Raw genomic sequence first — 15,492 nt, forward strand, 5'->3', positions numbered from 1 at the left:
TTGGTAATTTCTTTAAACGTTGTGCTTCTTACTATGGACTCTCAATACTCAATACTTTTTACAAAAAGGTTTTTACATAATACTAGTACAGTACACTGTGGACCCTGTAGGGCACGGCAATGTAGACGAAAGGAAGAAATAAATAACGTGATGATGTTAAGCATTTTGCGTACCACGTCCAGCTTGATGTGCTGTTTACATAAACATATGTTGTGGAAATTAAATCGGAAACCGGAAAAAAATGACCAAATTGAACTTGTAGGAATTGACAGACTGACAGACGGACAGGCATACATACAACGAGAAAGGTGAAACGAAATAACAGCTCGTAAAAGGATAGATGAGTAGTAACAATAAAACATTAAGCCCAATCTTTCTTAAATTATTCTATTCGCACTAAGTTCTTGTTAACTAAATTGGTTCGATGGCTAACTTAATGGAGATTTCTTTTGCAATTCGAGATTCTTTCACTGACGATAATAAATTGCCTACAGTAACGTTAGGTAGTTTGCTGAAACACCAATTCATTAACTGAACTAAGTTTCTTTTTCTTGATCTTCGGAGGATTACTAACCAATTTTGTTTATGATCAGCTAGAAAAAGTTAAAAATGATAATGCAAGGAAAATAAAAAACATATTAATAATCAAAAGTATCAACCGCATCCAAATCGGTTTACCCGTTTAAGCGCTTCGGTACCACAAACACATAGCAGACACACTTATAACACTCCTTTGATTAAGCCTTAATCACATGACCGTTCTGATCACCCGTAACATCTGTGAATGACTCTTTCCCACAAATACTTCTTGCTTGCTACCGTTAGCCAATTAATTGATGTCTACTCGCCATACTAATGTGCGGATGTGTCGCGAGTTCGATCCTCGCTTAGTACAAGCGTTTACATGATCCATGCCATACTCTACCTGAACTTTTGTATATTAGTGCATGAGACTTGAATGTTTTTGAATCCCGCGACATATTATAGATTGAATTCAATTTAATAGAAACAATGACCATATACCCCTATATTCTTTTGATCTCTCTGAGAGCGACTGCAGTATTCAGTCACTCCAAATATAAATGAACCATTATGCGGGCTCACTGTAACAGCTTAAGCAAGATGGATCATTTATGCATGACGTCTGCCAAGACAGTTAAATACGCTAGGACTTTCTTAAGACATCTGTTTAAGTAACGGCTTACATTATATATGGTTTTGTCTGTTAGTTGATGTTTTAGGGGTTAAAATTTTTGGATTTTGTGTTTGACAAATTTGGTCAGAATAGGAACGTGTTATCTTTTTACCAGAACAGATGAAAACAGTTTTCTGACTTCCATTACACTTTTTATTTAAGGTACTTTAATACTGTAGAAACAAGTAAATATTCTAGTCTATTCTACTCTATGAGTCAAGTAAAAATTCTGTTCTAAAAATATGATTATATTTACCGTACCCATTTGTTACAGAGGGTGTTGGAACCAGCCTCGTTCTCGGTGTCTGCTGACCGAAGGTTCCTCCTGCTAGCACAGAACGTCCGCAAGATACACACGCACTCCTACCTCGCCAAATACACTGTTTACGATATACTGACTACGTAAGTATCTCAAATTATGTGTATATAATTTTATTAAAGTAATGTTGAGGACATATACCTAATTGCCTACTCTATTTTTTGACGTGACAACATCTTATAATTCGATGGAGCCGAATACTCGAAAAATGAGCGTTACCGCGCTCTGAGGCGTTAGATTGACTTTTTTTTCTAAGGCAAAAATTCAGCCATTCCATCAGTATTTTCTTGTGAAGTTGTCACGTTCGACTATCGTTAGTAAACTGACTTTACCTACACGACACCCTAGTTCAAATTTAATCTTCCAAATCCCATACAAACTTAACTTAAAAAAAAGGAAATTAATTAACACGGTAAAATAAATTTATTTAAAAGTATTAATAAAAGTAAAAATAAAAGCAAGATCATATCCATTTGTTCAAATAACACAATTAAAAAATATTTCATAAATTTGAAGAATTGTAAAATAATGGAGTGGAGAATTTTTCGATTTATTATTTGTGTTTTGTTTCATTTATATTTGTTTTTCACTAACATTTTGTGCGAATACAAAGAGTTATAAATAAAAAATAAACCTTTTATTTTTAACACTGGTATTGAAATAAACCAAGCTTAGTTTTAAATGGCCTTTTTTCGTAAAACTCTTAAATAACTGAATAATAACAAAAGAAACAAGTTTTTTCCCAGTAGTGGTTTTTCACTAAAGTCCTTGAAAATTTTACATCCTTTTGAGACGAAAATTGATAGAAATCTTCAAATGTATATAAATGACTTTGGTCTTAGACAAGTGATGTGACTTAGACTTGTCAATTCAATACATTTTTTCATACACTTCAAGCAACATCGCCAAGACGAGCCAAGCGAGTGTGTGTAATGTTAGAAGCTTGGCTCTACATGGGATCTGATAACTTTTTGACAGTGCGATTCATATGGGCTCGTCTTGGCAGAATTTTACATGAAAATGTTTTTGGTAGGATATAACTTACCTGTTAGTATTATTATATCTTCGTTTGACTCGCAACCCCAATCGGAAACTAGTTGGACAATCTCGATAAAGACGCGTGAGTAAACCGTAATTATAGATATAATTTTGACATAAAGCATTGACAGATAATGTCACTTGACTTGTCAAATAGATGTATGAAAATATTGTCATTAAAATAGTTTTTTCTTATGCAGTCCATGGCGGTTGGCACTAGTTGTAATAAATGAATAAAAGACAGCGTAACTACCCTCTTTATATGTAAATTTTAAAAGACAGTAAAACGAAACCTTATCCCAAATAATTCATAATTCGTCGGCCAGCGTAATGCTGTATAATTAATTATTAAAATAAATTAACAAAGACGTAACGCGAACAACAAAAGCTCAAGGTTTTTTGGAAAACGCGTTAATTAGTAATTAGTGACGTAATTAGTCTTTGGAAGAGCGAGTTTTTGTTTTAGCGGTTTTGTTGAACTAGTGTTGGGACAGGCTTTGTATGCTCGTTTACGGTTTGCAAAGTCATAGTGTTGTTACGCAGATACTAATTATGTTTGTGTTACGTGGAGTTTGAGAATACTTTTAGGGTGACAATGTTACATTTATCGAATTGACAATTTACAGTTAATCAGTCCAAAGTAATACACTCTACAGAAAATACTAAGAGTGTTTAGTTAAGGGCTCTTTTCAAATTACTGTGAAGTATGGACCCTCGATAATAGTACTTGCTCATATTTGTTAACAAAAATATCTAATTCAATTTTCCATTATGACTGACAAAAATATATCAATACTAGCGGAAAACCCGCGGGTCTGCCCACCTCAAAATGATTCCACGGGAATCGGGATAAAAGCTCCTATATGTTAATCCTGGTTATATACTACCTGTGTACCAAGTTTCGTCTAAATCTGTTCAGTGGTTTTTGCGTGAAAGAGGAAAAACATCCATACATACAAATTTTCGCGTGTACAATATTAGTAGGATTTAAATAAATACTTAAAATATTAGCAACTTTAGTACTTTTATATACATAGAATATCCAGAAGAAATACACAATCCTTTATCCTTCAGTCTGCCATAAAAACAGAAATATTTCAAAGTTTATTAATGATTCAAGGTCTCGTGACCTCGACCGGATTATATTTCGCGAGGCTTGTGAATTATTACATGAGACATCTGTTCCCCAACTCCAAATTATTCAAGTGACAAGGACATTTTTAATAAATTTAAATAAGCGTTATTTAAATACACAAAGCACGGAGAGCCGAGTGGTTGAGGTCATCACGCCATTCGCACTGTGTGCGACGCGTCGTGTGTCCGATCCACGAGTAGGACATCGTTTGTGTGATCCACGAATGCTTGTCCTGAGTCGGGGTGTCTTTTGTTTGACGGTGAATTGTTGTATGTAAAACTATATGCATATCTTGGAGCATGCAGTCATATCATACAAATTACTGTATAGCCGAGTGGTACAGGTCGTCATGCCAACCGAGCATGACGTTTTGCAGGTTTGAACTCCGCGTAGATCAATTTTCATGTCCTGAGTCTGGGTATCTTTGTTTCTCTGTTTGTGAAACCCCCGCGATACAAGGATTAAATTTCTTAGTGCGGGCGTCGTATTAACAAAAATGTTTGCATTCAGCGTCTTGTATGTTTATCCATGGTATTAAACGAATGAACGTGTGAACGCATGATTTTTATCATTTTTTAAGACCCGTTTCTCGTCTCGAACTATCTAGCTGTCACAGACCGATACTAACTAACTGATAAATAGGTACATATAAAAAGAAAAAGTGATTAAATCCATCACTTAGAAAAACCGGGTAACTCAGTATATTTACTAAGACCAGTTTCCTTCAACACTACAAGTCTAAAACCAAAATCCTACATCCTATATGTAACCGATCCTCCCAATCTGGTCATAATATCTATCTCCTTAAGCGTATTACGAATCTCTCTCGATCCGTCATTCGTCCACACCTAGAATATGGAAATTTATCGGTCTAGCCAGCCAAAGGTTTCAGAGGTATATTTTTCACGTTTTTCAATAGTCCCGTCATGCATAATGGAGACTATTTGTATGAAAGTTTCATACAATTTTAACGTGATTTATTTGGGATAACCGTTTTGTAGGTTTCGATATTCTGTGGGCGTTCAAAAGTGTTTAGTTGTGATTGGTTGATCGTTTTATTGATAGAAGTGTTTTATTATATTTATATTTGATAATGAACGTATGATATTTCAAGAAACAAAAAGATTTTTAGGCAATTTATGCTTAATTCTTCCAGACGTGAACTTCTGCCTAAAGTTTCTGTTATAAAACCGTGACGCGGCATAAATAAAACATGTTCATAAAGAAATACGCATGGAACCATAAACAGCTTTCAAAACGGTAACAACACTAAAAAGTTTCAATATAAATTCAGACTTAACTGTCAATTAGCACAACTGGCATCAGACTCGCAATATCATAATCAATTTTGAATCGATTCCAACTCGAATCACAATTCCAATTATGAATCTACTAAAGTAGTTAATAGCCAGTTGGTTTGTCACTTAGCGTTGACAGCTCTCAAAGACAATTGTTTGCGGAATAGATTGTTCAAATTTTGATTGGAGCTTTGGTTCAAACTTTACATCGAGAACAAACTGAAATCTGTTTGGCATTATCGGTTGTTCCTTTGCCTGACCATCAAAGAGAAGTTTTTATACGTTGAAAGTATTAAACGTTTGCCGCGGTTTTGTTCTTCGGCCATTTTGAATTTGTGTTCATTGAATTGTTTTTGGAACTGTTATCGATTCTGTGTAGAAATAGATCGTTACGTAATAAGGGAATGATTTAGTTTTGATACAGAAAATATAGCAAAAGTTAATGTGTTTGTCAAAGTAATAGGTTTTCTTGATAAAAACAGCCACATATCAGGGTATTATGTTCCATTTGTTTGATGTAGGAAGTCCGTATCTGAGACGCTACTTAAACTACTGATTGTAGGAGTATGTTAGTTCAGTAATAACAGAACTGCTAAATCATTTTTATAGAGAGAAATTGCCGTCTAGATTACATATTTTGTTACAATAAGGTTTAGATTAGTCATGTAGGATGAATATGTAAAATCCAGATACTTAATCTTAAAAACAACATGTTTTCGAACTATTTGTTTAGCTAAAGAGATAATTTGATTTGACAATCAAAAAGTCTGTACCTTTTTATTTCGAAGATTAAGGCAGAACCCTCTCATGACAAATTGAGTAAACCTATTCCCAGTCGACATTCAATAAAATACCTAACATGACACTGAAAATCACAAATAACATTAACAATTATACGATTATTTAAACCGATGTCACATACCCAAATTGTAAAAACCTTTTGAGTTTAGGACTTAAACGGTTTGCAGAAATAAACGGACAAACCCAAATAATGTGTCCATTATTCTCATCTAAATAAATGTAACACATAATACCTGTACAAACAGTATACCGGCCGTAATCGCAAGTACCAGGCTAGCATAAAACCTAATATGTTCATAAATCGGGCCTTTAACACTACGTTCGGCGAACTAAGGTGTTTTGGTACAATATACTAGGACGCTTGAACACGTACGGAAATTTACTCTTTACGCCATTAAGATAAGGTTCAAAATAGATCTTGGGTGTTTATTTAGTACGAGGTATACGTCTCCTGAGTCTCGGTTTTGTATGTGCTAGAATTTTGAATTTTCGTGTTACCTGAGGTATCATTTTGCAAAGGATTTTGAGAATGATGTATTTTTAAATAACTACAGGCTCCTAAGCTTCCTGTTTGCCTGGTACTTTGTCAACAAATCGATATGTAACTGTGTATCGATTAGATTAAGTTTATAATTTAACTAGCTGTTGCCCGCGACTTCGTCCGCGTGGTTAGAAGATATAAGTTATGATTTATACCTGCCCTGATTTATCCACATTTTCCATTGTTTCTTCGCTCCTATTAGTCGCAGCGTGATGGTTTAGCCTAAAACCTTCCTCGATGAATGGTCTATTCAACACAAAAATATTTTTTCAATTTGAACAAGTAGTTCCTGAGATTAGCGCGTTCAAAGAAATAAACAAACTCTTCAGCTTTATATATTAGTATAGATTATTTTTATCTATAAAGTCAATATTGAATAAAGAGTGGAAGAGATCATACGATATTTAATAGTCAATAACTCAAGTGAAAAATAAATTCATTCGTTTAAATGCAGTAAGTTTTCCATTCTGACATTTTTACGAGTTCAACGGTGAGTAAGTTAACATGGCAGAATAATGTATACCTATTTAAAAAGTAAAAGAGACGCAAAGGCAACGGAACAAAGCATTTGTTCTGCCTACAGCCAGTTTCCCTTCAACCTATTGTTGGGTATAAAAAAATAAATCGAGCGTTGCGCGGGAAAACACGGCTTTGTGAATACTGTCTTGAATGTGTAGTGAGAAAAAGCTTGTTTATATGTATATCTCCTTTTAGCTCTGCTGCCCTGGTACTTGAATTTATGATGGTTAAATTCTATACGAAATTTTGAGAAACAAAACTTTGATGAAATAAATTCAACAAAGTTTTGACGATTTACCCTACTGCCTAAAATAAAAGGTGAAATATTTTTAGGTTAATCTAATATATAAAATTCCCGTGTCACGATGTTAGTTACCGTACTCCTCCGAAACGGTGCGACCGATTCTTATGAAATTTTGTATACGTATTGCGTAGGACTGAGAATAGAACAACATCTATTTTTCATATCCCGAAATGACAAGGGTTGCCCACACAAAAAAAAAATATTTTATTTTTTGGACGAATTTTTTTGCTTTTATTTTTTTATAATGTAGCATTATAAAATACATACAACTAGAAATCATTTATTACGCAAAAAAACGTTTGCTGGGTCAGCTAGTATGCATATAAATGCTAAAACTGGTTTCGATGTTTTGGTTACCGTATAGACAGAATCCTTGCAACTGACCGTGTGTATTTTTTTCTTTTCCATTTTAGGGAAAGAACTTTTCTATTTTTGTTTGGTTCTTTGAATTCGATCCCAACAAAGGCAAAATGCCAATGTGAGTTCTTCAAAATTATATATACCTTACTAATTATTCTAAGGTACCTCTGACAAAGCGGCGAAGAAGAAAACGTAAAACCTTTATTAAGAATATTCTAATCTGAAATAGCAAACGCGCGTGGTGATCAATGCTTACCATGCTACGATCTTCCCTGTACGAAAAATGTCTTTGCCCACCCGTGGGAAGTACATTTATGCAAACGAGCAGGCGGGAGGTGTAAGAAACAGCCATCCATCTACAAACGTTCACGATTATAATATTAGTAGAAAATTAATAACATTTCCTTCACTGCCTACATCAATAAGTTACTTACCACTATCATTTGTCCCCAGCGAATCCTACCCACTTACGCCACTGCCCGACGAGGTGGGCGGCGGCGTGATAACCGAAGGGCCATCCCTTCTCCTCGCGACCTGGACTCCGAAAGGCCACGGGCTCATCACCGTCAAGGACTACGACATCTACTACAGACCAGCACCGAGGTCCTCTACTGGGTACCGCGTGACGGACTCCGGGATTCCGGGGACCATACATAATGGGGTCCCGGATTGGCTGTATGAAGGTTAGTAGCAGGTTTAGTTGTATGAGATATGTTTTTTTTTTAAATTACCTTTGTGAATAGGATTTTTATAGTTTATTCTTGCGTGAATGATGATTTTGTTTTAAAATTATGACTCGTTTGGAGTTTAAAAATTGGATTTGGGAATTCATTCATAAAAAGAGAACTCTATACCAGCAATGAAAATAAGAAGAATAAAAAGGTTTACGTATGTATTTCAAATGTAAAGCGACATTTTCGAACGTATATTTTCGAAGCCTCGTAAACCTGCCAGGGGTCCTCAGTCATGAGCTCATTACAAGACCTTTTTGACATAAATTACAATTATAGAAGAAAGAGGACGTACTTCACGACCTGAAGCATTCTCGCTTCAGCAATTACAAGTACCTACTGCTGCTAGTCGACCTTCTAGAGAGTATGATGTCCCTGATCAAATTAATATCATGTACGTGACAGTGAGTTAGTGTGTTTTCTTATGTAAATGACTAAACCGATTTCGCTGAAGTTTGGTATGGAGAACAGCTAGTGCTATATAAAACGCCTATAGTCATAGTACTTAGTTACTTATCTTCCACTTTCCGCTGTCAGTGGGACCACAGCCTTACCCATGAGAATCAGATTTTTGTTGAACATCCAGAAAATTGCTTTTGAATGGACAATGATTGAGCAAAAGAATTACTGCACCGTCATCGCGTTTTATTGCTTTTAGAAATGTAATTTACTTTATTTCAGTAATGGCAGAGAATTTCGAGATATAAACACTTTTTGCAAAAATGTTTTTGAATTATAACAGACTGAATGGAACTTTTCGGTTACTTATAACTGTTTTTTTCTATCACATGTGTTCAAAGGCCTCCTCAAATCTTGCCCTGTTTCCCTATGCCGCACAACCCTCAACCAGGCGCTGCCTTTGCATTTGCCACTAAATTATTATCTGAAAAAAAAACTCACAACTTAAAAAAAATATAGAGCAAATTTAGTCTCTGTCAAATAATTAAAGAATAGGATACTATTGTGTATTCTACTCCTTAACAAATAAATAAAAAAATCGTCTACGTTTCAGCATAAAATGAAAAGAAATATCATGCGCTCTCTCGGTTATCTGTAGTACAACTGGATAAAAAATCAACCCAAAACAGAATTCTATAGAAAAGCAAAAATACAATAGCAAACTATTTAGTGAACCGTGATAATATCTAACCCGGCCTAAATAACCTATTTTCCTTTACTATTACAAAATATTCCAAATATTACCATATTACAATCAGCCATTTCAATTTCATGGTCGGCAACGGATGAGCGCAATGCTTACGTCATAACCGTCCGTAACAAAAGAAAATCTGGAAAGTCTATTGGAAGCGTAGAGTCGGTGTAGTAGTCAATTTTAATTTTCGTTTTCGCCTCGTACACTATATAGAAATGATCAGAAGGTTAGTTTCTATAAGTTTGCAATTTATAATAGGTGGAAAAAAGGGAAAAACTCATTCACTCACCCACTAAAATTTATCACGTGTTCTGATCAAATCACACTATTTATTATTTGTTAAACATAGGTATTTGTTATGAAATAAAATTAAATCATTTATTTTAAGTTTAAGAACGCTGGAGTCGACATTTCCTATCCGACTATCTTGAGAAAAAATTTCGAAACAAATCAGGGGTCGCAGTCTCTTTTAAAGCCAAGACAATTTAAAATAATAATAACAAGTAGAAGTGATTAAACTATTGCAGAGGATTTATTGGCCTGGTTTTTTGAATAAAGTTACATGTTAAATGCCATTTCAGTTCAATAGAATTTGTTTCATAATGATTTACGAGCACACTAGAACATAATGTGTAAGCATAAGCATAAGCCTTCTACTGAAACTATGCGTATCTTCAAACACGTTTTCAGCTTTTTCCTTCTTCAGTAACCTAATAATAATACTGAAACTTCTATTTATTTCTGTCATACGTCAATGCGATTCAATATTTATCGATAATTCGCCTTTTCAATATGGCCGACATTCATTCAGCCTGATACTTTAATTCTAATAGAACTCTCGAACAAAAAACTTGCGTTTATTCCTCGCGAAAATTGATTTAAATTTTTAATTGAACATTTATAACATCTATATTGGTTTTTATAATAACTATCGTAAGACTGATTCTTTATTAAATGATGTAAGGGTTTACTCACGCGTATTTAAAGGGCGTGCCCGACTAGTTTCGGGTCCAATCGGAGTCCTTAATCATGAGCTGACGCGGCGAGTTACATTATTTAATGATAATCTATATTGGTTTTATTTTTTATCGATATAGGTTGTTAGTGTTGCCCCTCAACGTTCGAACTTGCTTGACTTATAAAGATATCAGGTTTTGGTTACACTCAAACATCTGGCTTTTGTTTTATCTCCTATGCAGCTAGTTTTAAAGATTAGGTACTCAAACTATAGTTCACTGGTTGTTGCCCGTGGCTTTACCTAGCTAACGCGATGACGGTTACATTTGCAACTAGCAAAATTAAGCATAGGTATCAATCAAGAATATCAGCTGTATCCAAAACAATTTACATCTGTCATTTAGATATGAACATTTGATGAGGTAACGAGCATTAAGATACACTTTTCACTTTTTGTTTTTATTGCAATTCGATATTTATTTTGCATTATTTTGCACTGTTTGACAGTTTGGTTTGAAAAAAAACTCATTTGTGTTTAACATGTATAATCGTTTATCATCTCTTAATACTCCGTTTTAAGGATAATTTATAAAAACACTTTAATAACAAAAATGTTGAGTACACATTATTCAATATACTTAATGTTAATTTCACTCCTCGAAGTGCACGTATGACGTCGTCAAAGTTATTTACAAGTTTAACAAGCGAGAGTTAGTTACGAAACTTAGACTTGTGTGACAATGACGAAGTACGAGTACACATATATACGCTTTTAACAATGGCAAGTTGTGTAAATTGGACAGAAATGGTCGATATAGTGACTAGGTGTTCGTAGACTAATGACTTGATGCCTTTCACCACCTCTTTATGCAAGACTGCTGCAGAAGTTTGAAAGAGATGGCACTATGTGACGTGGTGCGGCGTCTCGCTTCCACAAATGCAACAATCTTCAAAAAGTGGTTGGTAGGCCTTCTGAACAGCAATGATAAATTGTAAAATACGATTTTATTTCTAAAATACAAACGCATAGTAATGCTGGGCCCAAAATTGGTGAAGAAAAGTCTAAACTTTGAATGATCACTAATCGAAGTGCCAAATGCGACAAAATCAGTCGAAGATCTAGGTATTTTTTTTTAACTGCATCTTAGCCATAATCCCCATATTTACGGGAATTAACATTTGTCTCAAAATCTATTAATTTAAATCCAACTTGATTAAAAACAACAACGTAAAACTGGAAATTAAAAATTCTTATTTTCGACACCACTTTTCCAGTGGTTACAACTTTGCAAGCTTTGTGAAAAACTCTTTGTTTGCAAAGGATTTAATTAAAAGTTACACAGCATCAGTAGCAGACCTTTTAAACCAATTGTTAGGAACAGTTTTTCAATTAAATAAATATGTCGGAATTCAAATCGATTTCGATTACAGATGTTTAGAAGGATCTGAAAATAATTTTCGGTCCTGCCAGTGCAGCGGGATTGCCCGAAAGGGTTACAATCGAATCATGGCTTTTAGTTAATAGACGTCTGACGCTACCTTCCGCTCACACCAAGTCATTTGATGATTTCCCATCCGAAAAAAATCCGAAGGCCAAACCAACACATCAACTTACACCATGTTGCTAGTCAATATGGAGAGTGAAAAATTAATATTTATATCAGACTGAAATAATACAACTCTCAACTAGTTTCGGACCCAGCTTCCTTAATTCAAATCATGACGAATATCTTAAACACCACTTAAAAAAGCACCCAGATTTCAGCATAACTGTCACAGTAAATCGAGAAACACACTTTGCAAAACGACTATCAGCCCTAAAAGAAAAGTTGAATTCCTCTACAAAATGAAGCTCATTTAAATACGGTAAAGAGTTAATCCAGCTTAACAATTCATTAACCAATTCAAACAGCCCTACGTGTAACCTTACATGCCAAACGAACTCCAATAAAAGCCAAAATTCCGCATAAAACACGTTCCACCCCTCAAAACGAGTCTCGAGTGGCACCCTGGCAGGAATATGGCATCTGCCACAATCTGGCAACTGGCACAATCTGGCGACTGGCACGCAAATGAGCTGAGTGCAAGTTCCCATTAAGATAAAGGTAGACGCTCATTTACAAGCCGCCTAACAGAATAAAATGATCGTCCCCTCCCCAGGGGTTGTAAAATTAGAACGTCTTGGCAAGGGAGGTGTTTTCCTACATTTTAGGGGTACCGTAAGACTTTTTTTGTATCTTCATGTAAGATCTGAAATTGGGAGGGCATTGCTAAATGTGTTCTCACCATAGTAATGGCCTGACTGGATGTCCAAATAACGCATTCTGTTGAGGAAAACGTTTACGACGCGATTTGTGAAAAGGACGTCCTCTTTGCGTTTCTACGGTGAAGATTTAATCAAACGATCAGAGTAATTTTGGATGTTGGCTTCTAAATTCGAAAACTTATCCTAAGGCCTAAGAAGTGGAGGCCGGATGAGTTAAACGCATATAGGCACCTTGTAGGCTGGTTCCAAGCGTCATTCAATCAATTAATTTTTTTTACGTCACTCAAAAATAAATCAATTATTAAATTGGATTAAAATTCTTATAAGCACAGTTAAGGTTAATTTGAAGAACCTCACGGTCTATAATTGCTTGTTAATCCTTTGGCTTATCAGTCAAAATCACGATCATTAGTACAAACAGCAAACTAAAAAAAAGGGTTTGGTTCGCCATTTCCATCTGTTTTTCCTGGTCTCCAGAACCGCACCACTTCATAACTAACTTCACAGCGAGTTTATTTTACAACATGCCTTTTGATCTGATAGCAATTCCTATGGCTAAAAACATTCTTAACATTTACTTTCAAACGAAACAAATGAACAGACCGACAGACAACAATTTTAATTCTGGCTTAACAGACATCAGTATGCCAACCATGCGTAAAATTAAACATGTAAAGCACACTAGAAAAGGACTGGACATCAATAAAAGATCTTCAAATATTTCCCGTCCCTATTTCATAGTTATTTCACAAACGCGCCAAATATTTGGCATTTGGCCCTTACAGGGGTCCTAAAAAAAGGTAGAGGCGTCTCAAATTCCGTAGGGAGTCAACCGTATTAAGATGGTTATACGGTACTAGGGCATAATGTATTTGAGAAGTTATTTAACGTTGAAGCTGTTAATAATGACGTAAGAATATTGAGACTCCTTGAATGTTTTGCTCTCCTGGTACTTTTGTATCGTATGAAATATTTTTTGAGTAGTTAAGGTTCCTAATGTATTTGTTTCCCATGTTTTTTATGTCAATATTATGTGTTATTATGACATAACATTAAAAGAAGAAATCTTTATATCTACAGTTCCACGGGCCTACTTTATTTAAAACTAGCTGTTGACCGCGACTTCGTCCCCGTGGGTAGAAGATATAATAAGTTATGATTTATACCTGCCCTGTTTTTTCACATTTTTCATTGTATCTTCGCTCCTATTAGTCGCAGCGCGATGGTTTATAGCTTAAAGCCTTCATCGATGAATGGTCTATTCATCACAAAAAGGATTTTTCAATTTGGACCAGTAGTTCCTGAGATTAGCGTGTTCAAACAAACAAACTCTTCAGCTTTATATATTAGTATAGATGTAATGATATCCGCCAGGGAGTTTTATCCCACCAAATTCCAATATTATTTCATTTCATCTTCATACCGTCCATAAATCTACGAAACTAATTAAAATATGAGCTATACACAACTCCATATTATACGGTCTCCGAACTAAATTAGTTACAGACTAAATCCCCATGGACACTCGCGGTGTCTAGACTGGCTGCACTATTTAGTAGATCCCGTTCTCGTTAGCTCTTAGTATATCCTGTGCTCCTGGTATATTAAGGAGTGGATGAAGTGTTTTTGTAGGTTTTACACATAAAGGTAATTAATAATTATACTTCTAACAAACTTTGCTTAGTTTAAGACTAGATAGCGTTGTATGAAAGTTGTGGAATATTAATACAAACTCAGCCTACGTGGTCCACTGCTAGGCACAATCCTTCCCCGAATAACGCCACAACACTAGCTGTCATCATCCATCCTAATACATTAAAATGAACGTTAAATCAAATTGCATTGAAATGTACGGAATCTTTAGCCCCGAGCTCTGAACTCGAACAATTTATTCCGCAGTTGTCTTTGAGATATCTTATCACGTTGTCATCGAGTCGCGATGTTAATGAAAAAAGGTTGAGTTTAATCGAGCGCCTCAAAGTACTCGTACCTTTAACTTTTAACCAATTGGTTGCCAAAGTTATATTTTGAAACACCGACGCAAATACAGGTGTGTTGTAAGCTTGACGTGTCTGTCTGTCTGTATCATGATAGCTCCCGAACGGATTGGGCGATTTTTATAAAGTTGTTTGTTTTGTATTAAAGGCGATTACGTGCGATTATTAACGAAAAAATTTACGTCAATTATTTATTAAATATAACGTATTAATTTTTAATCGTATTAATCAGTAATTTAACTCATGAACTTATAAAATACATTATAAAACTATTAACTTAAATAACAAGTGACACAATAACTCAATATGCAGCACTTTTCTTTACTAAACATGACATTTAAAAGCATGGATACATCCAATACTTAATAAGAATGACATTCTCTATCTCTCCCTCTCTTTCTAAATGTTAATTTCATGTCCAAAATACTTGTGAATTGTGACGAAACGATTAAGATGACGACAGATTCTGAAAACTTCAGTCCTTTGATCGACAGCCTTCAAGTAAAGTTTACTGCCCTTTGGGACAATTATAAAGGTGATTTAATTTTAGGTTTGACTTTTAAGACTATATTCGGACCAAAGGACCAGAACATTTTACTTTAAATTTTCGTATTTAATGATGGGTAAATGTTTTCACACATGGTTTCGTTCATGATTTGATTAAACACTAAATAGATAATTTTATTTGGTTTATTCAGAAAAAGTTATTCAATTACAACTTATTTAATTATTAAAGTATAATAACTAAATTGTTAATGGCATTGCGACCGCGACGGCACACATCCCGAATATTTTATCAGTAGTTAATTTACATTATTTAATTGAATCTTACTAATCTTTAAAACGAACAATCAGTAAGCAAAACCATATTATTCGTT

General features: G+C 34.8%; 1 protein-coding gene across 3 annotated transcripts in view; it reads left to right on the forward strand.

Moving 5' to 3' along the window:
• LOC113494157 (inactive dipeptidyl peptidase 10) overlaps positions 1-15,492 on the forward strand; it is a 173,593-nt gene that overhangs the window by 133,248 nt on the left and 24,853 nt on the right. For all 3 annotated transcript variants that reach the window (XM_026872349.1, XM_026872351.1, XM_026872350.1), the window contains 2 exons: positions 1,470-1,597; positions 7,964-8,193. In XM_026872349.1, coding sequence (XP_026728150.1) covers positions 1,470-1,597; positions 7,964-8,193 — 358 coding nt within the window. The remainder of the gene's footprint in view (positions 1-1,469; positions 1,598-7,963; positions 8,194-15,492) is intronic.

The sequence above is a fragment of the Trichoplusia ni genome, chromosome 5, assembly GCF_003590095.1.
Source record: "Trichoplusia ni isolate ovarian cell line Hi5 chromosome 5, tn1, whole genome shotgun sequence".
Taxonomy (NCBI): domain Eukaryota; kingdom Metazoa; phylum Arthropoda; class Insecta; order Lepidoptera; family Noctuidae; genus Trichoplusia; species Trichoplusia ni.